Source organism: Plecotus auritus (genome assembly GCF_963455305.1).
Source record: "Plecotus auritus genome assembly, chromosome: 1".
In the NCBI taxonomy this organism is placed as follows: domain Eukaryota; kingdom Metazoa; phylum Chordata; class Mammalia; order Chiroptera; family Vespertilionidae; genus Plecotus; species Plecotus auritus.
The window spans coordinates 71,299,664-71,325,914 of record NC_137770.1 but is presented as its reverse complement, the minus strand read 5'-3'; the positions used below and the strand labels follow the sequence as shown (position 1 = coordinate 71,325,914).

Below are 26,251 nucleotides of genomic sequence, written 5' to 3'. Positions count from 1 at the left end.
TCATGGGGGTGCGTACAAGTTTTCCACAATTCTAATTCTCTCTTGAAAGCTTTAATTGTATCATTAGCAATAAAATGCCAGTTGTTGTTTTTTGAAGTGACAGATTCCCTTTGCTCATTTTTTAGAAAATATCTACCAAATACCCAAATGATCTGAAACACCATAGTCTATCTGTCAGTCATTCTTTCAAGCAAAAACGATGCTCCGTGAAAAAAAGTGGCCAGTTTGGCTCATAACTCAAAAACACAAGTACTTTTCCAAACCGAGACTGCCACTGTGCTTCGTGCCTGGGCACCCAGCAGAAGAGCTTTATGAGAACTTCCAATGACATCACAGAGATTATTAAAAAGATGTGTTCTCATAGGTCAAGATATAATGAAATGAAGACTTTTTACTGCCTCACAAAGAATATTCTTTTTTTTTAATATATTTTATTGATTTTTTACAGAGAGGAAGGGAGAGGGATAGAGAGTTAGAAACATCGATGAGAGAGAAACATCGATCAGCTGCCTCCTGCACACCCCCCACCGGGGATATGCCCGCAACCAAGGTACATGCCCTTGACCGGAATCGAACCCGGGACCCTTCAGTCCGCAGGCCGACGCTCTATCCACTGAGCCAAACCGGTTTCGGCACAAAGAATATTCTTAAGTGGAACTGGCTTTAACAAAACAAAACCCCAAACCACTGTGAGTGCATGATGGAGAACAACACGACTACTAGTACAGTTTGGTAGCAACGAGTTTGTTGACCACTGTCTTGAACTTGTGCTAAGGGGCAAGCCGTTTTATTTTCTTTATTTATTTTTATATTTTTATTGATTTCAGAGAGGAAAGGAGAGGGAGAGAGAAATAGAAACATCAATGATGAGAGAGAATCATTCAGCAGCTGCCTCCTGCACGCCCCCTACTGGGGATCGAGCCTGCAGCCTGGGCATGTGTCCTGACTACGAACAGAACCCTGACCTCCTGGTTCATAGTTCGACGCTCAATCACTAAGTCACACCAGTGGGGTTGGGGTCAGCAGTTTTAGCTACCGTTACTTTTGTATCATGGTGCAAATGTCAATAACTGTCAGTGAAAAAAACAGTAATCTTTTATTGTTACTGTGAACTTAGTTTTGACCTTATGGATCCTCTGAAAGGACGTGGGGACCACACTGTGAGAACCACTGCTCTAGGGCAGACAGCACCACTGAAGCAAACCTAAAGCTGTTAAGACCTTAGATGTGAACTAATCTAACCCCTCTGTTTAAGATATGAGTAGAATGAGGCCTAGAGACTTTTTGAGCTAAAGGAGATGGCTCAGGTCAGATCAGAACCCAGTCCCCTTAATACTGGTCTTTCCATGACATCTTGTTACCCACTCCCTTTCCTCAGAAAGACAGTCCAGTTGCAGACCTCTCCAGCTTTATAATATCTCAAATTGAGAAACCAAGTTAGTTCCATGGCTGATTCACGGAGGCCCAGGCCTATTTCTGGCCCTTAAGCAGAGCAGAGCTAGGCCAGAACTGAACTGCTCTCTAAGGGTATAGGAAGAAGGAAAGTTTCTAATCAGAGTTTGATTTCCTAATAGTCTAAGGTAGGCTAATATTGCTATTCAAGTTGTCTATGAGAAAATTGAGGCCCAGGAGATTAACTTGTCAAAGGGCACATGGTGAATTGATCACAGGACAAGTAACATTCACACTACGGGTCCATGTCAGATTAACACTGATATTATCAGTTTGAGTCCATACCATGTTGAAAGATTTATTTTTATAGTCTAGTTGTCAATTCCTCACCACTTATGCAGAAATGGTATATGAAACAAGTGGCTTTATTGTAGTACTTAGTGTTTGATGGTAAAAGAACTAATTATCTATTAGGGGAAAAGAATACTAGGCTCTTATCTCCCTGTTCTGCACAATAGCTGAGCCCAAAGTAGAGTCAAAACACAGCTGTTGAATGCTGAATAAAATCCAAGGCAAGCTTAATTTTCAAATTATAGACTGGGTAGATGTCACAGAATGCAAATATTCTGGCTCTGAAAACTAAAAATTTATAGCAAGGGCCAGCAAAGTACTGCACATGGGTCAAATCCAGCCTTTGACATGTTTTTGTAAATAGTTTTATTGAAACATAGCCACACCCTTTCTTTTACGTATTGCCTATGGCTGCCTTTTTGCTACAATGGCAGAGTTGAGTGGTCACAACAGAGATCTTATGGCCTGCAAGGCCTAAAGTATTTACTACTTGGGTCCTAATTGGAACAAGTTTGCTGATTGCTGATGGAAAAGAAAGTTGAAATACTTAGAAATGAAATAAACCCACTGTTTTGAACTTCTGGTTTCTCTTCTCACTGCACCACAGTGAAGGGTAGACAAATACGCCACCCCAAATATGCTACTTTGGCTTAAGAATTATTTTGAGCTGAGGCAGCTGAGAAGAAACAGATATAAGATAAACGCTCTCTGCCCTGGCTGATATGGCTCAGTTGGTTGAGCGTCATCACATGCACTGAGAGGGTGCCGATTCAATTCCTGGCCAGGGTTTATGCCTGGGTTGCAGGCTCGATCCCTAGTAGGAAGCATGCAGGAGGCAGTTGATAGATGTTTCTTTCATCAATATCTCACTTTCTCCTCTCCCTTCCTCTCTCTCTAAAACCAATAAAAACAAATATATATATATAAAAAAAAACCTCTCTCTGTCCTACTACTTGCCTAAAAGCACGACATAAATTTACAAAGCTGTCTCTCCCCTTTCTATCAGGAAGGACAGAATTTAATCACTGGAAACAACTCAAGACCCTATCAGCCCAGAGATGGCAGCAGAGAAATCTACATAGCAAATTTATCTCCAATTAGATCCCCCATATATTTGCTATCCCACAATTTGCCACTCTAGAAACTCACAAGTCCTTTTCCTTTATCTGGTCACTTCTCTAAAAATTTGTTGTTTGCTTGTTAGGATGATACAAAGGCCCAAGTTCGAATCACCCCTTTGCCTTATTCATCTCTGAGTGCTCTCATGTGTATGTACAATGTGCAAGTTAATAAACCTCTACTTATTTTCCTCTTGTTAATCTGTCCTTTGTCTAATTTACAGGTCTTTAGCCAATTAACCTAAAATGAATAGAGGGGAAATAATTTTTCTCTTTCCCTATACTAATAAGATGTTCTTTTCCCCCTATATTACCTTTGCTCTAGGTTCTAAAGAGAAGGCTCTATTTTCATGTTTCCTTAAGCTATTTACTATAGAAAGTTATTTATCAGGTTGAAAGCTATGACATTTTGTTTTTTCTAATATGGCTGAATAATGACAATTTCATATGGTTCAACCTACTGTGGCATTAACAGCAGATTTCTACAGACTTGAAGCTCCAGGGCTTAATATACAAACATAACAATTTTCCATAAAGAGAGCATAGAAATAAAATTAGGAAAAGAAAGTGAAGTACTTTTTTTTTCTGTTAGAGGATACTCTAACAATAAATTTCACATACTTTTTAGTTACTATTCTAAGTCACATTTTGATTAGAACTTTAGTTTTTAAAGTTCTTTCAAACATTTTGTTGAATCTGACCCCAACAAATCTGTGGTTAAAAACTGACAGTTTATGCCAAAACCGGTTTGGCTCAGTGGATAGAGCGTCGGCCTGCGGACTGAAAGGTCCCAGGTTCGATTCCGGTCAAGGGCACGTAACTTGGTTGCGGGCACATCCCCAGTAGGAGGTGTGCAAGAGGCAGCTGATCGATGTTTCTCTCTCATCGATGCTTCTAACTCTCTATCCCTCTTCCTTCCTCTCTGTAAAAAATCAATAAAATATATTTAAAAAAAAACAAAAAACTGACAGTTTATAGAAGGGAAAAATGACATTGAAAAGGACCTACTAAGTCAAGTAGCCAAACAGAAATAAAGCTGGACTCAAACCTAGATCCTTTTTCTCCTAGTTTACCCATCATAATCAATGAGGTCTTTTAAATCAATGGTTCCTAATATTTTTCTGCTACCATATCATTTACAAAACATCTTATTTCCCAACGTATCATTTCTTATTTCTAGCAGTAAGTCTCCAAAAAATGAGGAAGGGGGAACATCTAATCCCCTTACCCCCGGCCTCACCATCCCCATGGACACAGGGGCATATGGTCTGAAAGTTAAGAAAACCCTGAAGATTCTCACATGATTCTCCCCACTTTCCCACAGTGCTACTCCCAATCCCCAACCCCTCTTTTAATGGTCCAGAAATCACTGATTTTACAGTTGTACATTAGCTAACTATCGAAACTTTTTTTTTTTTTACATGGACAGTAAGTCATTTCTTTTCAGTTCTGGAAAGTGGCCACTTACCAACATCCTTCCGAATCCTATAGAGGAGAAGATGTCCTTGTTTGGTTCCAACAAGAAGCCATTCCTCTGGAAAAGAAAAGAGCTGTGAGAAACATCAGTCAGCTTTTGTCAGATCCTCTTTCCTTATCTGGGGGTGGTAATCAGAATCAAAGGGTCAAGAAAGTGAGTTGTGTTTTTTTGATAGCAGGTGTTTTGCAAAGCTAAACAATGTTTATAGTCAAGAACTATTTGAGAATCAACCAATCAAAAAAGCATTTATTCAACAATTACCAGACTAGACATATTAGAGAAGAAAAAAATGCCCCTGGCTTCATTGTTTCTAAATTAAACTGCCCTAAAACATCATGGAAGTTTATAAAATCATAAAATGGATAGTATAAACATGAAACTAAGTAATCTCAGAAATAACAGCTAAAAGGCATCCTTTGAAAGTTTAATGATTTAACCTTTGGGAAAATAAGAAGTGCCATGGTATATTAAGGTTACAGAATTCATTATCTCAAAAGATGGTCTAGTAGATAATAACGTGTTGATGAAGATGGGAATAACTGGAACCCTCATACATTGTTGGCAGGAATATAAAATGGTGCAGTCACTTTGGAAAACTGTCCGGCAGTTCCTCAAAAGATTAAACATAGAGTAACTATATAACCTAACAATTCCACCCCTGGGCATATAAATAAAAGAAATGAAAACATACATCTACACAAAAACTTTTACACAAATGTTCAGAGTAGCATCATTTGTAATAGCCAAAAGGTGGGAACAACCCAAATGTCAATCACCTGATGAAGAGATAAACAAAATGTGGCATATCCATACAACGGAAATTAAGAAATGAAGTGCTGATACATGCTGTATCAGGGATGAATTGGACATTATGCTAATGAAAGAAGCCAGACAAAAAGGGCTACATATTTCATGATTCTATTTATATGAAAAGTCCAGAATTAGACAAATCTGTGGAGACAGAGATTAGTGGTTGCCTAGGACTGGTGGGCTTGGGGGGAAATGCGGAATGAATACTAATGGGTTCGGAGTTTCCTTTTAGGGTAATGAAAATGTTCTAAAATCGGCTGTGGCGATACTTGCACAATTCTGTGAACATACTAAAAACCACTGAATTATACATTTTAAATGGGTGAGCTGTATGGTATGTAAATTACATTTCAATAAAGCTCTTGTTAAAAAAAAAAGATGGTCGAGGCCCATGGTTCTAAAACTTTGGTGTGTATCAGAATCATGTGAGGCTTTGTGAAAACACATTGCTGGGCCCTGACCTGCTTCTTTTTCAATAAGTCTGGAAATGGGCCCTGGAACTTGCATTTCTAAGAAGTTCCCAGGTGATGCTGATGCTGTTGATTCAGGGGCCTCATTTTGGGAGACAGTGGTCTATAGTAAAACTAAAGAGGCTCTGAAAGTGTTTAAATAATTACCATGACAAATCTATATTAACTCATTAAAAGAAGCTAAGCACATACAGATACTTCCTCAGCTTTCTGATCTTGTAACAGAAATCAGTCATACACTCTCTTGCTCCTTTGTAAAATAAAATACTGGATAATGGTACAAACAGACTGAGCATGCACTGTATTCCAGAAAATACTGAGCACATATCATTAATGTTATTTCATTAATCCTCATGACTATCCTTTGAAATATGTCCTTTTTTTTTTAATATATTTTATTGATTTTTTACAGAGAGGAAGGGAGAGGGATAGAGAGTTAGAAACATCGATGAGAGAGAAACATCAATCAGCTGCCTCCTGCACACCCCCCACTGGGGATGTGCCCGCAACCAAGGTACATGCCCTTGACCGGAATTGAACCTGGGACCCTTCAGTCCGCAGGCCGACGCTCTATCCACTGAGCCAAACCGGTTTCGGCGAAATATGTCCTTTTTATAAATCCCCATTTTATAGGTGAGGGAGTTGAGGCCTTGGGGACAACTATTTGTCCAGAGTCACACATGTAGTAAGATATGCATGTGAGTCAGGACCTAACCACATGCTGTGATGCACTTAATAAGGCGTCTCACAGCAAAAGACTGGGTGTTGGCCAGAGGCGGTCAGGAAGGCAGTGGTTATATTTATAAAAACGAGTCAGGAGCCACCTCAGGAACATTTTCCAGGTTGATATCCTTAGTCTTCCAGAAAAAGAAAGTGATTCTGTCTTCTTTTATTGTGCATTTTATTTATTTTTTAAATATTTTCATTGATATCAGAGAGGAAGGGAGAAGGATAGACAGAAACATCAATGATGAGAGAGAATCATTGATCGGCTGCCTCTTGCACACCCCACACTGGGGATCAAGCCTGCAACCTAGGCATGTGACCTGAGCAGGAATGGAACCATGACTTCCTGGTTCATAGGTCAATGCTAAACCACTGAGCCATGCTGGATGGGCAAACACAGTGTGCTCTTAATGACATAAGTCGAAATCAGAAATAACACTAGTTCTAATGGAATGCTGGAGATTTATGTTGGAACAGAGCATTTTATATTATAATAAAAGCCTAATATGCTAAGTGCCCAGTCGACCAGTTGGCCATTCAACCAATTAATGCGTAATACACTAATGATATGCTAAGGCTGCTCAACCGCTTGCTGTGACATGCACTGACCACCAGGGGGCAGATGCTCTGACCGGTAGGTTAGTGTGCTGCTGAGGTCCGGCAGATGGGGACTGAGCGAGACAGGCCAGACACACCCTGGAGCCCTCCCGTGGTCCCTCTCCGCTGACCAACCTCCCGCGTCCCTCCCAGGCCCCAATCGTGCACCAGTCGGGTCCCTCAGCCTAGCCTGCACCCTCTTGCAATCCGGAACCCCTTGGGGGATGTTGGAGAGTTGGTTTTGGCCTGATTCTGCAGGCCAGGAGGAGGGACCCCACTGGTGCACAAATTCGTGCACTGGGCCTCTAATAGAAAAATAATTCAGCTTACAGTGCTTGCTTTGTAAAAGATATTACTGTATGAGTAATTGGTAATATTAAAGTTGATTTTTAAGAAACCCACTGATATTTCAAATATAAATAAAATGAAGTGTGAATTTTTTAAAAAAATTCTCTTATAGCATACATAAATATCTATAACCAAAAGGCCAACATAATCCTTCCTCTTCACTATGCCCCACAAACACCTGCCAGTTCCTGTTTTTCTTTCTCTCTTTTAACAGTCTCACCTTCCACTGGGTCTTCAAGGCCTATCATGCTCCCTCTACAAGGTACCTCCCAACAGCCCTGTCTCATAGTCTCTCCAGGGACCCTTGTGATAGATAGCCTCAACTGGTCTCACTCCACATGTTCTTCCATATGGGTTACTTTATAGAAGATCTCTGACGCTGTTCCACTGGGGCTTAAATTCTCATGAAGCTGCACTACAATATGAAGTCAAACTCATAAGCATGGCATTTGAGAGCCCATTTTCCATTTTTTAAAAAAATATTTATTTGCCAATAGATGGCTTTTATCAAATGTCTACTCTACTGGTCATCAAAAGGAGTCTGATAAGTTCATTGAAAAACTTTAAAAAAATTTTAATACGTTTTTATTGATTTGAGAAATGGGGGAGAGACGGAGAGAGAGAAACATTGATGAGAGAAACATTGATCAGCTGCTTCCTTCACACCCTCCCACATGGGATGGAGCTCACAATCCCGCCATATGCCTTAGCAGGGAATTGAACCAGCAATCTTCTAGTGCATAGGACAATGCCAACCAACTGAGTCACACTAGCCAGGGCTGTTTTTAAAAGAAATTTTATTTAACGCTTTTAAGTTTTTTCATTTGGAGGTGTTATGGAAAAATACCTTCATCTTATATGGAAAGTATTATAACAATTTTCCTTTAAATAGTAAAAGCACTATATACATACTCATTCCTAATCCTCAAAGTATAAGAAAAATGTAATAACAGCACAGAACCTCGAAGAGGCTTAATTTGGTTACAGAAGTCAGTGGCGACTCAGGTGGCCAGAGGACCTGAGCCACATTGGGCCTTCACATTCTATTGACATGTCGCCATATAACACAGCTATACATGCAAAACACAGAGAATGAAGAGCCTGCAGAGCAAGCACAGCACAGGCTAAACAGTCCATTTTGAGATGCAACACTGCACATTAGAAAGTGGAATGCACAAGTAACACATATATAAACAGGTGATGGTGAGCCCTAGAAAATTCCTGACAGCCTAAATCTGAGATACAACCTGGGAAGTGAGTAAGGCTGGCCCTTCTTGCTCATAATTACCCTACTGAAGATCTGTCCAGCAGTACAACCCAGTACAACCTCATGTAATTAACAATTCCATTCCTGGCCCAATGCTGGCCACTGAAGGGAATAAGCTGGTGGTCACTTCCCTTCATTAGGCCATAGGGCAAAGAACAGTGTTTCTGAAAGCATAAGCTCCTGATTAGCCACATCAGAATCACTTGGACTTATTAAAAATACACATTCCTGAGCCCTGCTTCCAGAGATCCCACATCAATGATTCTGCAAGGAAGAGTGCCCTGAAATTTGTATTTTTATATTTTATTTTATTACATTAGATATCTATGTAGTTCCAAAAGTAAAACTGTAAGAAATCTAGCTTCCATCCTTGTCCACTCTACTATTCTCTCCCTTCCACTATAGGTAAGCATTTTAGTAGTTTGTGATTTATTTTTCCATTGTTTCTTTGGATAATATAAGCAAATATGATTGTGTATATGCATATACAGATACACACATACATATCTGCTTTTTATTTTTTTTTATAGGCTCTGAATATGCATTAAAGTTTGGGAACCAGGCTGTAGAATCAGCCATAATTTACTAGATACATGATCTTGAAAAAATTACTTAAATTCTCAGGTTCTTCCTCTGCAAAATTATTTATAAAAGCTCAATAGATTAGCATTCAATAAATAGAAACTATTACAATTAATAATATTATTCATTAATTAAACAAATACTTAATGGATACCCATTAGGACTTTGGAACTGTTTTAGACACTGCAAATAAAGTGATATACAAGACAAAGTTCCTACTCTGAAGAAATTTATATTCTAATACTAGTGGCCCAGTGCACAAAATTCGTGCACATTAAAAGGGAATTAATTAAGAGGAAATATTTTAATATTGCTATTTGCCCTTTCTCTATAATAGAAGTGTCAGAGATGAAAGAAAATTAGTAAAATGTATATGAAAATCTCCCTCCTGTCAGAGTCTGGGGGTATGCCACGGAACCTAGAGTCAAGTCCCTGCCCACCACCCACACGTACTTCGAAAACGCAGGAGACCCAGACCCGGCCGGCTCCACTCCTGTCAAGCCCCGCTGGGCAGGGGGTGCGGCCTGAGATCCCCCACCCCGACCAGGCACCATGCAGCCTCAGGTCCCTGTTGTTTGGTCGTTACGTTACAGTGTCCCGGCCAATTTACATATTCCTCTATTATTAGTATAGAGTGAGAGAGACAATAATAATAACATATAAAATAGCATTAGATGACAATCCATGATGAAAGGAATGATAAGACTGAATAAGAGAATAGCACAATGATGGATATAGCATTCTCTTTTATACAGAATAGTTAGGGAAGATCTTGCTGATTTATGTGGCATTTCAGAGGAGACTTGAATGAAATGAGGAATGAGCCATGAAACATCTAAGACAAGAGAATGCCAGGCAGAGGAAAGAGTGAGTGCCAAGGCCCTGGGGTAGGTATGTACCTTGTTTGTTCATGGAACAAGAAAGTCAGTGTGACTAGTACCGGACAGGTTCAGGGGGGATAAGAGCCTAGGAAATAAAGTTAGGGAAGTAAAACCAGAGGCCTGACCATCTCAGGCGTAGCCAGCCATGGTAAGGACTTTGGAACTTATTCTAATTGTTATGGGAAGCTACTGAAGGATTTTGAGCAGAGAAGAGATGTAATTAGGCTAAGTTTTTGAAAGATCACTCTACCTCTATGTGGATAAAAAACTGAAAACAGCATAATGGCAAACACAGGGTAATCAGTCAGAAGAATACCATAGTAATTCAGATTAGAGAGGATGGTGACCTCATCAAGAGTAGGAAAAGTGGAGATGGAAAGAAATAACTGGAATCTAGATTTATTCTGGAGGAGGAGCAGACAAGATTTGCAATGGAATGAATGTGGTGTATAAGAGAAAAGGAGAAGTCAAGAATGATTCCAAGGCTTTTGGCCTTAACCAAATGAGTAAACAGAAAAGGCATTTGCTGAGATATGGTATGAGGAAAAGACATGTTTTGGGAGAGTGTAATCATCAAGAATTTTCTGGCCATGTTACTAGACACCCAAAATGAAGATGCTTAAAAGGCAGCTGGATTCTACAATTGGAGTTTAGAGAGGTCATCATCATCAGTGCCCTCCTTATTTCCATTTCTGAAGAGAGATGATGGTGTCTTGAAGACATCTTCTAGCTCAAATACTGTCTGGTCCTGCAAGTTCCTGGATGAACATCAGGTAAAAGGGATAGCAACTAGAAAGAGCAATACTGATTGCTGCTAAAGCCTGAAAATAAAGCAGTTTTGAGGCAAGAGGCAGTAAATGGCCTCTTGTGGCCCCAATACCTACCACAACATCCTAATAGGCAACAGGCATATCTCCTGTTCGGTGGAAGATCAAGGCAGGTCCAAAGCTACCTACCATTTCAAACCTGTCTTCCTGAAAAGCACAGGTACAGGGAGGGAATCTTTACCGTGACAAAGTGCTGTTGGTGAGAGAGGCTGAGATATGTTTACTACTAGTTCCACAGGGTATCAGAGTCAAATTTTGACAAACTAAGTAGAGTGTGGTAAGCAACTACACCCATCCTTTTCAGAAGCATAAGTCCTAGGCAGAGTTGGGTACCCCTCCTCCATGTTTTCCTAATAAGCAGCATGTCTCTGTTATCATTTATCTTGTATCATAATCTTGCACATTAAAAGGGAATTAATTCTTTATGTCTTTGTCCCCCACTGTGTGTCCTAGAAGCACAGGCACTGTGTCTTACTCATCCTTATTCCTGTCCCTAGCAGAGAGATTGGTCTAAGTAGGCACTTAATACATATTTGATGAAGAAATAGGGGAATGAATCCCTTTGTGCAGTGCCAGGTCTTTCATTTTTAAAGTTTTAAATTCTTACTGAGAGCACTTAATGACAGAAAATGAATGCCTTCTTGAGATATCTGGAGAAAGCAGGATTCTCTCCTTAACCCAAAGAACTAGGACTGCTTACTATGGAGATGCGATTTTAAAGAGGCCCACGGCTGCTAAAGGCAGGAGGGGTGTACATTAACATGAAGATCTGTAGTGAAAGCATGCTACTGAAGAGGCTGTGAAGAACTCTGCAAAGCTGACTGGGTGGTACTGTCCACAGATGATGCATAAGATGCCAGCCACCACCAAGACTCCACCAGGCCCATCACGGGCAAGGCTGACTGGGTGGCACTGTCCATAAGATGATGCATAAAATGCCAGCCACCACTGAGATTCCTACCAGGCCCTCAGTATAAGATCTGATTAAGGGTTCTGAGCTACCTTTTTATAGTCCTTGATTTCTAGTACCTGGACATTAACAGGAAAAATTAAAATGATTTCAGTTTGGTCTTTGGGGGCTGTTAGACACAACCAGTCATAATGTTCATAGTTGAGTCCAAGTTTAGACCGCTGAAACCTTTTTTATTCCACAGTATACAAGAGATTAGAGTCTGTTTTCTGCACTGGCCACTCCCAAGAGGCTTATGCCAGTTTTTATGGGTTAAATTTCAGGACAGCCTGGAATGATAAAGTTCTACCTACAGAGTTAAGGTAACTTGGGCACTTGAATATAAGGCAATGAACAATTTGACTAGATCCGCGATTTTCAACACTTTTCATCTCATGGCACACAAACTAATTACTAAAATTCTGCAGCACACCAAAAACTGTTTGTTTTGCTGATCTGACCAAAAATGGGTACAATTCTTATTCATTCACTCCCGGATGGCTATTGTTGTGCTGGCTGTTCTCATTTTTTTATTATTATTATTTTTTACAATCTAAGGGAAAAGAGGTCGGTGCCCTTGACTAAATAGTCAGGTAGTGCATATTTTACAAATTCTTGTGGCACACTGGTTGAAAATCGCTGGGCTAGATTAAGAGTTTAAATAACAACATGAGTTACCTACAATAATGAGAAGTGAACAATGTATGATCACTAAGGGAAAAATGGCAGACGGTGTTAACTTGTTCAAAACCCCCTCATTCATCCCCCGCCCCCCCCCCCCTCTATTCCCCCCAAACCAGTACAACACAATCATCAGATAAGCTCAAGTTCCTGGCAACCTGAAAACTTCCCACTGCTTGTGCCTCCAAACTAAAGACTTCTTGGGAATCGAAATAAGCCAAAGCTGAGCACAATTAAGGAAAGCTCAACCTCCAACTCTGCACCAAGAGCTAGTGCAGGCGGAACCTCCCTAAAATGCTTGGATCCCAGGGGATCGTCCTAAGAGCCCTCGCTATCTACAATGCTCTGACTCCTTCATCCCAGTTCCCTTTCGGACGGCGTCCGACCGGGGCCCACATAGCCAGACGCCCGTCCACTTCCCCAGGCTTGTGAAAGGTCCGTGCCGCTCCCGCGTAGCCCCCCGCCTCGGCCCCTCGGTCCCCCGACTCACCCCAGGCAGCCAGACAGTCTATCTGCAGAGGCAGCTTTTCTAGGATCGGCACCGGCTCGAAGGCGTCGTGCATGGCGGCGAGCAGAGATTCGCCTTGACAGTCTCACTCTGAGAGGGCCGGGCCGGGCCGTGAACAGAACCGAGAACCGCGCTAAGGAAAGGGCCGGACAGGAGCTGGCCTGAGACCCCAACTACAGGCCTTTTGGCAGCAGAGCCATCACCTACACCGGACTTCCTGCTGGCCTAAGCCCACCCCTTCCGCAGCCGAAGCCCGCCCCTTCCGCCCTAGTTCTTAAATCACCTTTGAGGACTGCACCAATGCTTAGGTTCCCATTTCACCCTAGGCCTAGAGCTTCTCCATTATGGAGTAGCCATGGGCTTAAAAAGGAGGGAAAATGATAGAATCTTAGAACTGTATTAGGAAGTATAGTGTGGTGGTGGAAGTATAGGATTAGGAAGTATAGAATTCGGGCTTTGGCGTCAGACCTGGGACGGAGATCTGCCATTTAGGAAACTGGCTGTGACATTTAAAAAATTCAATCTCCCAAGGACTTAAATTTCCTTATGTGCAAAACGATGACTTTATATACCTATCTAGCGTTGTGAGCTCTTAGCAATGCTTGACACAGCACTCAATAAATGATAGTTTTAGTATTACCATTATAATCACAGCCTTACCCTTACATTTTAAAGGTGTTCCAAGCAAGTGGTTCTCAAAGGGTGGTCCCTAGGCTAGCAGCATTTGGGAACTTGTTAGAAATGCAAAGTCTCAGGCCACATTCCCACCCTACTTAATCAGAAACTCTGAAGAGTGGCAGATGGAGGAGGGGGTGCCCAGTAGTCTGTTTAATAGATTCCCCAAGGTGAGCCCACGCACTTGAAAGTTTGAGAAGCACTGCAATGATCAGTATCTGGCAATTTACCCCCAAGAAAACAGCCCTTTGTAATGGGTTAATCTAAGAATATAGTCAATTCCTCATAGGGTTCCTTAGATATACTGCCTTAGTGATTTAAAAACAAAAACAAAAAACAAAACAAAACACAGCCCTAGCCCATTTTGCCCAGTGGATAGAGTGTCGGCCTGTGGATGGAAGGGTCCCGGGTTTAATTCTGGTCAGGGGCACATGCCGGGGTTGTGGGTTCAATCCCGAGTAGGGCGGCGTGCAGGAGACAGCCGATCAATGATTCTCATCACTGATGTTTCTATCTCTCTCCCCTCTCCCTTCCTCTCTGAAATCAATAAAAATATATATTTTTTAAAAACACACCACAAACAGCTGTAGAGAAATGTTACAAAAATGTAAACACTTTCACTATAGTATTAGTTAGTGAAGATTGTGGTTATGTGGTTATTGGCTTCAACAAGAAGACGATACAGAATAAAAACCATGGAAGGAAAATCCTATGAGAGTTTGGGAGAAAAAAGCATTTTAGATAAAGTAAAAGAAAAAAAGACAGAAAACACATTAATTTTGTTAAAATTTTTTATATTAAAAAACGGCATGAACTTTCTATGTAGAACAAAACTCTTGGAAGGAAAAAGTAGACAAAACCATTAAAAGAGAAATAGAGTGCTTCAAATGAATTCCATCACCTTGTGATGTCTCTTATAAACAGTCTCTAAACCAACACCAGATACAAGAACCGTTTACCCTAAAGAATGAGCAGCAGTCCAGGGTCTCCATACTACTTCATGCAGCAAAACTTAAACCAGAAGGAACTGTTTCCTTTGTATTAGCTCCTGCTTTTGAAGAATTAAGAGTTTTTAACAGGGTGCTCATTCACAAGCACTTAGATGGAGTGCCTCGCTACATCTAGTGCAACACCCAGTGAATGAAGGCAAACAAAGCATTGTCTGGAGTCTGCAATGTTACCTTGAGGCTTACAAAACAGTAGTTAAAAGTTCTGGAGTGTGCACCACATTGCCAGCAATGGGATGTGTCACAATAGCAGATGTCCAAAGAGTTAAGCTAATATTTTTCTCTAAAGTACATCTGAAATAGAAAAATCTTTAATATATACCATTTGTAAACAAAATTGCACTTGATTTTGCTTTTTAAAATGATCTGAATTACACTGTAACAGTTTCTCTCTCTCCCTCGCTCTTTTTTTTTTTTCTTTCTATCTTTTAATTATTGGTAGAACCATGGCTCAAGTCATAAGGACTTTTCCTCAAAACTACCTCTGCAAGATGTAACCTTCGCTTCCCAGGAAACGGAAAGATAATTAACAATTTCCCCATCACCTATGTAACTCCCTAAATAAATAAAAATTGCAGGCAGTTGCTCCTGGAGATTACATGTTATGGTGGTGATGTCACATTTTTTAAAAGATGTTGAACTTTTTAGTTTGACAGATTAAACAATTTAAACATCACAGAAGGTTCAGGAAGAACACACATAAGTTGCATAAACATCCATGTCAGGGTGCGGGAGGGAATGGGACATCAATGTTGTAAATAAGTAACTTGTAGAATTTTTTCATCCTATGAACATCATTCAATAAGATGTTCTAGTTCTGACACCTCTCGCCAGCTCCAATGCACAAAGATCAAGGAACAGATCAGGATGTCATTGCTCCTTTAATCCATGGAGCAGTGCAGAGGATTGACAGATGATCTCTTCCCAGGTGCTAGCATCTTCAACTGCACATCTTCCCACTCTTTACTCCATTTTGGATCTTTCAAAGTGCGTGATCATTCGTTCCTAGAGAAAAAAATAAAAAAGGTTTGTTCAAAATACATTAATTTTAAATGATGGCCTACATTCCAAGTATCTTCTATATAGATGAGGCACACAGGCATTTCCTACAAGTACTTGTTTATGTTCATTAAATACTTAGGAGAGATGATTCCTAATCATTTATGAAGATTTTGAAAGATAGACATGTCCAGACCCCACACAAGATTAACCAAGTCAAAATCTCTAGGCCTCTGTATATAAAACCACAAATCAAAAGGAACGGCATGTTTTAGAGTCAATTGAGATGTTAAAACAACTATTTACTTAAGATTAAACTTTAATAAAAATGTGTACCTCCTCTAACTGATTTAGAAATAGTCAGGGATGTAGGCAAAAATTTAGTCACAAGAATTTCTAATGCAACTCAGAATTATAATAAAATACCAGAAAGAATTTAGTGTCCAAAAATACAGAATTGTATAAACAAACTACGGTATCCTATCCAATAAAGAGGGAATATGCTAATTGACTGTCATGCCCTCACAAAGATGGCAGTGCCCACAGCCAATAAGGAAGGAATACGCTAATTGACTGCCACATCCTCAAAGATGGTGGCAAGACAGCGGCGCCCAGTCCCCTCAGCCCCGCTGGGGCGGCAGGCATGCAGCATGGCCGGGCCCACCCCCAGGCAGGTCCAGCCGCTCCACGCACCTGCCTCGAGAGTCCCCCAGTCCCCTCAGCCCTCCAACCCCCCAGGGCCGGCCCTAGGTGCAGGCAAGCCTCAGATGGTGGCTGCCCAGCCACCCAGGGCCAGCCCTAGGCGCAGGTAAGCCTCGGATGGTAGCTGCCCAGCCGCCCAGGGTCAGCCTGAGGCACAGGCAAGCTGAAATGGTGGGTGCCTAGCCATCCAGAGTCGCCCGAGGCTCAGGTAATCAGGGCCAGCTGAGGCTTGCGCTGCCGGCAGTGGCAGCAGCAGAGGTGTGATGAGGTGTTGCCTTCCCCTGATCGCTGGGTCACCTCCCACCCCTGAGGGCCCCCAGACTGTTAGAGGGGGCAGGCCAGGCTGAGGGACCCCCCCGCCTCCAGTGCATGAATTTTCATGCACTGGGCCTCTAGTATCCTTATAAATAAACTAGTGGCCCTGCGCACGAATCCGTGCGCAAGTAGCTCGCTGCCGCTTGCCTCAGCTGGCCACCCTGCCCACTGCCGCTTGTGTAGCTCTCCACCACTCGTAGCTCGCTGCCCCACCCTCCTGTAGCTCTCCACCCGCTGCCCCGCCCTCCTGTAGCTCTCTGCCACTCATAGCTTGCTGCCCAGCCCTCCTGTAAATCTCTGCCACTCGTAGCTCACTTCCTCGCCCCCTGTAGCTCTCCACTGCTTGTAGCTCGCTGCCCCACCCTCCTGCTGATCGGTCATTATGTGATGGCGTCCTGGCCAATTTGCATATTACCCTATTATAAGTCTAGATTATACTCACTAAAATTACATTGATGAAAAAGTTCTAGAGATCTGTTGCCCAAGAATGCACATATAGTTAACACTTTGCATTTGAGAATTGTTAAGATGGTCATTTTATTTGTTCTTCACCATAATTTTTTGGTGTGCTCAAAAGGCTTCCTGAAACCAAAAGACTCTAACCCAATATTCAGAACATGTCCAGAACCAGTTCCCATTAACTCAGGCAATTATTGTGAAGCCTTCCAGATGAATTGTATGGAAGCATATTAAGATTAAAAATCAACATAAGCCCAGCTGGTGTGTCTCAGTAGTTGAACATAGACCTATTAACCCGGAGGTCATGGTTCAACTCCCAGTCAGTGCACATGCCCAGGTTGCAGGCTCCATTCCCTGTAGGGAGCGTACAGGAGGCAGCCGATCAATGATTTTCTCTTATCATTGATGTTTCTATCTCTCTCCCCTCTCCCTTCCTTTCTGAAATTAATGAAAATATATTTTTAAAAATCAACATAAACATCAGAGATACTAATTATAATCCTTAATATATGAAGGAGATAGCTGCATAGACAATAATGAATAACAGGTAAGTTAAAATAATTTATATTTTGCTTTGGTCTATGATAGTCCTTTCTCAATCCTTTTATTATTTTTTCCTAGATTAAGTAAGGGTTAAATCTGAATTTCTTAAAGACAAAGGAAGTAGAAAGTGGGACAGTATGGTTATTTGCTACCCAAATTAAAGACATTCTCAAGTCTGATCATAAAACTTTGGAAAAGGAGGACATATACAGAAAGTAAACCCTCCTGAATATTTTGAGTTCTAATGTTAGTATTTCTGTTCTCATCCTTTTCAATGATACTCTTACTGAGTCAAATAAAATCTCCCTGAACAAAGAACTTATGACTCCCTATTAAGTCACTAGACCCATATTTTATGCACATGATTTGATTACTAACCTCGTCTGAATCAAGAAGGGCTGGAAGTGCTCTGCAGAGAGAAAAACACCAAATAGAATAATGTAAAAATAAAGCCAAATGTGGTTCAAAAAGGACAATGGAATAATGAATGCAATATAAAGCCTTTTTTTTTGTTAAGTATATAATATTTGTATCTTATTAATGGCTATTTGGGGGGGGGGGACAAATAAAAAACAAGAATCAAAATTACTAAAACTGTATTAAAAAACAAAACACGTTCTGTATTGTAATAGAACCAATGTTTAATAAAATTATAGCTATACCCGGCCAGTGTGGCTCAGTGGTTAAGCATTGACCTATGAACCAGGTCACAGTTCGATTCCCGGTCAGGGCACATGCCTGGGTTGCAGGCTCAATCCCCAGTATGGAGTGTACAGAAGGCAGCTGATCAATGATTCTCTTTCATCATTGATGTTTCTATCTCTCTCTCCCTCTCCCTTCCTCTCTGAAATCAATAAAAATATATTTTAAAAATAAATAAACAAAATTATAGCAATGGAAAAGAACTCAAAAATTCCAAAAATAAATGAAAAAACAAAATTGAAACAGATTCATAGATACAGAGACAGACTGATGGTTGCCAGAGGGAAGGAGGTTGAGGGAATGGGTGAAAAAGATGAAGAGACTAGGAAGTACAAATTGGTAGTTATAAAATAAAGTACAACATAGGGAATATAGTCAATAATAATGTAATAACTATGTACAGCGCCAGGTGGGTACTAGAAATATCAAGAGAAGCACTTTGTGAAGTATATGATTGTCTAACCACTGTGCTGTACACCTGAAACTAGTACAAAATAATACTGAATGTAAACGGTAATTTTTACGAAAAAGTAAAAAAAGAAAAAAAGAATTATCCCACTGATTTTGGAAAGATCTATACTGAAATCTTTCTAAGCAAAAATTGTCATCTGACTGAATAATCTCAATTACTTTTGTTTGTATATCATTCCTAATCTTTATTTTTAAACATCTTTTTAATTATTCTTTTGAAAAGTTAAGTATAAACATTCTCATTAGTATACTCTGGCCCTCAATACTAACTGTGAAATAGGATTCTTATAGTAATGATTCAAAAACTTACACATCTGTCACAGAAGAAGGGACATTTTCTTCGACCCACTTCAAATCATCTTCCTGCTGGGAACATACAAGTACCAGTTGTTACTAAAATGCATAAAATAATACATCTTGAGCAATAATCTAAAGGTCTCAACATCTTTAAATTTAATCTTTTGTCACTCTGAAGTAGTATATTCACATAACAAATGGGATTGCTAACAGTAAAGTCAAATAACTTAAAAACTACATCACCAAAATGTAAAATGATGTTCTATATCCTTAAATGGTTTCTGCTCAAGGATCTAATACCTAACTTTCATTTCATGTAAGCTTTGCTTCTTAAAACTGAGATAAAGTCCTTAATGTAGAGTAAATGCAGTTCTAAAAAATAAAAATTTGCCCTAGCCAGTTTGGCTTAGTGGATAGAGTGTCGGCCAGCAGACTAAAGGGTCCTGGATTCGATTCCGGCCAAGGGCACATACCTCCATTGCAGGCTCCATCCCCAGCCCTGGTTGTGTGGGAGGCAACCAATCGATATGTCTCTCTCACATCGATGTTTCTGTCTATCCCCCTCCCTGCCACTGCCCCTAAAAAATCAATGGAAAAATATCCTTGGGTGAGGATTATCAAAACACACACACACACACTCACACACACAAATGCTGACTAAAAACTCTGAAGTTTACTACAGAAAATATTTTAGGTTATTGATGAAGCTATGACTTCACTGATAAAAACCATTAAACAAAACCATGAGACTTGTCTGGTACTTTTTCAGGACATAGTAGCAAACCACATAGTTCAAGATTCTATCCTAGATAGAATCACTTGCTGTCTCTGTTTTTAACTATGTAAATGTTGCCCTAAATGGTCGGAGGATCAGCCCACACACTGAAAGGTCACTGGTTCAATTCCCGGTCAAGGGCATGTACCTGGGTTGCGGTATGCTCCCCAGCTTGTGTGGGAGGCAACCAGTCCATGTGTCTCTCTCATATCAATGTTTATGTTTCTCTTTCTCTCTCCCCCTCTCTTCCTCCCTTCCTCTCTCTCTAAAAAGAAATGAAAAAAATATCCTCAGAGGAGGATTAAAAAAAAAAAGTAAATGTAACAGACATTAAAAGATTTATAAAGCAAGCTTAAGTACAGCACAGGTGAATTAAGTCATTAAGGCCTGCACATACTGCTGAGCTCCACCACAGGCTGGAGGGCAGGGCAAAGGAAAGAAAAGAAGTCACACTTACTGCTTTGTTTACTTTACTATTTCCATTTGGTTCTTGTTTGGTACTTCTCATTTTCATCCCTTCTGTAGAAGGAAAAAAAAGGAGATTGGCTAATTATGTCAATATACGAGCAAGGATCACAAAAATAGATTCAGACCTTTATTTTAAGTTTACTGACATTGAATTATACAACAGATGCTTCTCTATCCTTACATTTATGCTGGGAAATTCAAAACCAGATTTCCAGCTCATCTCTGGTAAGTAAACTGAACATTTAATATCCAATTATTTACAGAGTTTACCATAGCTTCATCTTAAGATTCATGCCCTTATTTTTGCTTCTCCCTAACTTCACCCCCACACAGCTATAAAATAATAATGTAATTACATCAAAGTATCTTAATTTTAATACTCAAAATGTTATACAGCTGACCCTTGAACAAGCATGTTTGAACTGTGTGGGTTCACTTATATGTGAAATTTTTTCAATAAACACAGTAAATGTATTTTTTTCTTATGATTTTAATAATACTGTCCTTTCTCTAGCTTACTTTATTTTAAGAATATAGCATATAATACATATAACATATAAAATATGTGTTAAATGACTTTATGTTATCAGTAAGGTCTCCTTCTAGTCAACAGTAGGCTATTAGTAGCAAAGTTTTGGGGAGTCAAAAGTTATACATGAATTTTTAACTGCATGGGGAATCAGCACCTCTAACCTCCACGTTGTTCAGGGTCAACTATACTTACTTTATTTCTAAAAACCAGAAAAGAATATTTAAGGCACAAATAAAAGGTAAATTTTATCACTACCAAAGCTTTCTTTGAGCATAGGTTCCTTTTGTTCATCCTCTTCCTCTTCCTCAGACAAAGGTGAAAAGGCAAACCTGAGAGAACAAAGGTAGAATATAAGGGAAAAAATTAGAAAACTACAAAAGTTGCTCCACTATCTGGATTTTACAGGACTGACTGTTGAAGCTCCCAATTACAGTCATTCATAAAATCAGTTTGCTGAATACTAAAATAATTCTTCCCCTTTAGAAAGCTCTCGATTTCCTCTCAATTAGCAAGGGAGAAGCAGGACAGTACCGTACTTATAAATGCAGGCTCAGCTACAATGCTACCCATGACTTAGCAAGTTGCTTATTCTTTATTCTCCCTGTGCACCTCCTGTTTTCCCATCTGCAAATGGGGATAACAGAACATTACTCAGAGGTGTTCTCTGAAAAGTAAATAAGTCACTTTAAAAAGTACCTGACACACAGCAAGCATTTAATAAATGTTCATTTACAAGCATATGTATCATTCAAAGGTAAGTAAATTCTCGTGAAATTTAAAATCTCAGCCTTCAATTAGGTAGCTGAGTTGGAAGTTCTGATCTTGTGTGTTTCAAGTAATTTAAAATCTGTTTCCAAGTGTGGAAGTGGGAAGATGAAGGTCTAATCAGGTACATCTCAGATATATTTCCTACACAACTTCCAAGAGACTCAGCAGACAGGACATTCCTAGAACGCTTTATCTTTGAACTTGCTCTGTACTTACTGCTGCCTGTTACTTTCATTTACCTTTATCTTTGAACTTGCTCTGTACTTACTGCTGCCTGTTACTACTTTCATTTACCTTTATCTTTGAACTTGCTCTGTACTTACTGCTGCCTGTTACTTTCATTTACCTTGTCATTAAATCTCCCTTCTGATTAAAAGAGACAACTCTATAAAGCAGGAATAATAGGGAACACCTGTAACATGTTAAAGGTTAACTAACAAAATTTCACAGTAGATATCAAAGTTAATGATGACCTGAGAAGCACTTATTTTAAAGTGATTAAGATGAGAAGGCTCACTCTCACTGCCTCAATTCAATAGCCTAGCCAACACAAAAATCAGAAATGAAGCAAGATTATTTAGAAAGGAATAACACTGTCATTAGTTTAGCTAATAACCAATCTACTGAGAAAACTTAAAAATTATCAGCACTAACAAGGTAATGTAGGAGAGTGTATGGCTATGATAAATATACAAAGCCCAAAGCCTTCCGACATATTTGGGAAAGTCATGTATTATTTTTAAAGTATGTATCCTAAGAGTCATAAAAACTTTTAAAAACATTTAATTAAAATTATAAAATGTAACTCAAGCATTGAAAGAAAAATAAAAGGACATATACCATAATGAAAGATGGAATTATTAAAAGGATTTCCCTAATTAATCCATTAATTCAATTAAATTCCAATAAAAATCCAATAAGGTTTTCCTAGAATTAAACAATCAAGGTAAATTTTTATTGAGGAGCAAAAGATCCAATAGCAAAGGACATTTTAAAAAAAGGAGAGATTTTCCCTAGCCCGTTTGGCTCAGTGGATAGAGCGTCGCCCTGCAGACTCAAGGGTCCCAGGATCGATTCCGGTCAAGGGCATGTACCTTGGTTGTGGGCACATACCCAGTAGGGAGTGTGCAGGAGGCAGCTGATCGATGTTTCTCTCTCATCGTTGTTTCTAACTCTCTATCCGTCTCCCTTCCACCCTGTAAAAAATCAATAAAATATATTTTTTAAAAAAAGGAGAGATTAGAGCAGGCGTGGGCAAGCTTTTTGACTCGAGGGCCACAATGGGTTCTTAAACTGGACCGGAGGGCCGGAACAAAAGCATGGATGGAGTGTTTGTGTGAACTAATATAAATTCAAAGTAAAGGAGCGGAGGGGAGAGCAAGAGAACCCTCCGCTCTTTCGGCTCCGCGGGCCAGATAGAACAACCGAACGGGCCAAATCCGGCCTGCGGGCTGTAGTTTGCCCACGGCTGGATTAGAGGAACCATGGTTTAGGCCTTCCAGATACTACTTAAGTGTGCTACTGATGCAGGATCAGAGCAACTGAAGAGAACGGAAAACCTATAATCAAACAATTCTGGATAAATGGAATCTCAAAGGTGAAATTTGTAAAAAATTATAAAGTAACAATGACTTCACCTCAAGCTAGGAAAGGATGTCTTAAATAAGACACAAAATATACAATCCCTGAGGGGAAAAAACTGACAAATTTGACTCCCCATTTTCAAGTTTTTCTATAACCAAGAACACATAAAAAAGTTTAAAGTTAACCAACAAACTCTGGGTACAGTTAATAGTTATAAGTGTGATGGAGAAAAAATTAGGCAAAGGAATACTAAAGTGTATAAGAATTGATGTACAAAAGTATTTAAAATATCACTGTACCTTATTCCTATTTTTAATGACCCCTATGCGTAAGAGGTAACATAGCAGGCCTTTAGAGGGGCCTGCTTACATGGATGTCCCATGGAAGGTGTCTGGGAACCTGGCCCTGGACCTGTTTCCTAACTGGGTAAGGGTAATCACTGTGCCTAGATTACCTCTACAATTCAATCTATAATAAGCTTTGCTTACCTTCTGGGAACCTGGAATTTTGGTACATATTAAGTAGAGGGTGCTTATGTGTCAAGCCCCCAATAAAAACCAGAGTGCTGAGTCTCTAATGGGCTCCCCTGAAAAGAAGCACAGCTATTACACTTTTTGTTGCTGAGGAAAAGAGCACGCTTGATGTACTTCCTCAGAGGAAGGAAAGAAAATATGGATTTTTCTAGACTCCACCTGTGTCTTTTTCCCTTACTGATCACATCATTTTGCTGTTAAAAAAAACCCACTCTGCTCTAAGTACAAGAAAATGTTGAGTTCCTTAAGTCCTTCTAAACATATCGGTGATCTTAGGACCCTGAATCACCCCAAATGGAAATAGTCCAAATGCCCATCAATACAGAAATGAGTTAATTAACTGTACTTACTACATCTGTACCATGTAAAATTGTGCCATCCATGAAAATAGTTAAGTTTAATTTAAAGCAGTTGTCTTGCAAAGGCATTTCCACTATTGAGTAAAAGAAGAGCCCATATTTAAATGAGTAAAATGTGGAAGGACACATCACATTAGGCTGGTAACATTGGAGTTACAGGCAGTAGGCACAATATTTTTAAAAAGATAAGAGAGAAAGGAAAAGGAGAGGTAAAGCAAAAAATCTTTTTTCTTTTTTTAAAAAAATAAATCTTTATTCAGATTATTACAATTATTTCTTTTTCCCCCCATAGCTCCCCTCCACCCAGTTCCCACCCCACCTTCTGCCCTTACCTCCCCACCACTGTCCTCATCCATAGGTGTATGATTTTTGTCCAGTCTCTTCATGAACCCCCCCATACCCCTTTCCCCCTGAGAATTATCAGTCCACTCCCTTTCTATGCCCCTGATTCTATCATATTCACCAGATTATTCTGTTCCTCGGGTTTTTAATTCACTTGATTTTTAGGTTCACTTGTTGATAGATATGTATTTGTTGTTCATAATTTTTCTCTTTACTTTTTTCTTCTTCCTCTTCTTTAAGAATACCTTTCAGCATTTCATATAATACTGGTTTGGTGGTGATGAACTCCTTCAGCTTTTTCTTATCTGTGAAGCTCTTTATCTGCCCTTCAATTCTGAATGATAGCTTTGCTGGGTAGAGTAATCTTGGTTGTAGGTTCTTGCTATTCATCACATTGAAAATTTCTTGCCACTCCCGTCTGGCCTGCATAGTTTCTGTTGAGAAGTCAGCTGACATTCGTATGGGTGCTCCCTTGTAGGTAACTAACTGTTTTTCTCTTGCTGCTTTTAATATTCTCTCTTTGTCTTTTGCTCTTGGCATTTTAATTATGATGTGTCTTGGTGTGGTCCTCTTTGGATTCCTTTTGTTTGGGGTTCTGTGCTCTTCCTGGACTTGTAAGTCTATTTCTTTCACCAGGTGGGGGAAGTTTTTGGTCATTATTTCTTCAAATAGGTTTTCAGTATCTTGCTCTCTCTCCTTCTGGCACCCCCATAATTCTGATGTTGGTACGCTTGAAGTTGTCCCAGAGTCTTCTTACATTATCTTCAACTTTTTGGATTTTTTTTTTTTTTTGCTTTTTGCTTTTTCGGTTGAGTGTTTTTTGCTTCTTTGTATTTCAATTCTTTGACTTGATTTTTGTGTTCCTCTTGTCTGTTTTTGGGTCTCTGTATAATATTTTTTATTTCAGTCAGTGTATGTTTAATTTCTAGTTGGTCCTTTTTCATATCATCGAGGGTCTCGTTATATTTATCGGCCTTTTCTAGGATATTCTTAAAAAGCCTTATAACCGTGGTTTTGAATTCTATATCCAGTCGTTTGTTTTCCTCCATTTCTTTCGTTTGTGATCTGTTTCCTTGACGCCACATTTTCACTGCTTTCCTGAGTTGGTAAGGTAGATTTGTGTGCTAGGTTTCCAATATGGCCCAGTGGGTCTGCCTCCCCAGTTAACCTGAGGTGGACACTCTTGGTGCACCCCTTTGTGGACTGTGTGTACAGCCTTGTTGTAATTAAGTCTTGATTGTTGTTGGTATCACTGGGAAGAATTGACCTCCAGGCCAGTTGGCTGTAAGGATCAGCTGTGTCTATGCTGGCAGAAGTTCGGTGCTGGAGACAGCCTTATAGGATTAGACTTGCCAAATTGCAATAGCCTCTGTGCTCAGCTTGGATGGGGTGGAGTCTCAGTCTTGGCTTCCTGTCAGCCTTGCCCTTGCGCGCACGTGCGCGCTTTCAGACCTCTGCCTTCCCGGCTCCCGAGTCTCCGCCCGAGAGTCCAGACTCCCCCCACAAGAGCGTGGGTCCCCAGGGGCTCGCCTGGAACTGGGGTTCACTGCAGTCAGAACTGGGGCTCAGTGCAGTCAGGGCCCTCTGACTCCCTTCCACTAGGGAAAGCCTGTGGCAACCTCCGCAGCCTTTGTGCGCACTGGCACGCGCGCGCTTTCAGTCCTCCGCCTTCCCCGGCTCCCGAGTCTCCGCCCGAGAGTCCAGACTCCCCCCACAAGAGCGTGGGTCCCCAGGGG

At 40.2% G+C, this 26,251-nt stretch overlaps 2 protein-coding genes across 5 annotated transcripts in view; both read right to left on the bottom strand.

The window, feature by feature from the left end:
• Positions 1-13,228, bottom strand: part of VPS39 (VPS39 subunit of HOPS complex) — a 49,529-nt gene extending 36,301 nt beyond the window's left edge. For both annotated transcript variants that reach the window (XM_080663711.1, XM_080663712.1), the window contains exons 1-2: positions 12,967-13,228; positions 4,330-4,395 (exon numbers count right to left, since the gene is read on the bottom strand). In XM_080663711.1, coding sequence (XP_080519837.1) covers positions 4,330-4,395; positions 12,967-13,039 — 139 coding nt within the window. In that variant the 5' untranslated portion in view covers positions 13,040-13,228. The remainder of the gene's footprint in view (positions 1-4,329; positions 4,396-12,966) is intronic.
• A 1,212-nt stretch (positions 13,229-14,440) lies between these two features.
• TMEM87A (transmembrane protein 87A) overlaps positions 14,441-26,251 on the bottom strand; it is a 49,062-nt gene continuing 37,251 nt past the window's right edge. For all 3 annotated transcript variants that reach the window (XM_080645478.1, XM_080645480.1, XM_080645479.1), the window contains exons 16-20: positions 21,185-21,258; positions 20,387-20,448; positions 19,168-19,223; positions 18,063-18,093; positions 14,441-15,671 (exon numbers count right to left, since the gene is read on the bottom strand). In XM_080645478.1, coding sequence (XP_080501604.1) covers positions 15,630-15,671; positions 18,063-18,093; positions 19,168-19,223; positions 20,387-20,448; positions 21,185-21,258 — 265 coding nt within the window. In that variant the 3' untranslated portion in view covers positions 14,441-15,629. The remainder of the gene's footprint in view (positions 15,672-18,062; positions 18,094-19,167; positions 19,224-20,386; positions 20,449-21,184; positions 21,259-26,251) is intronic.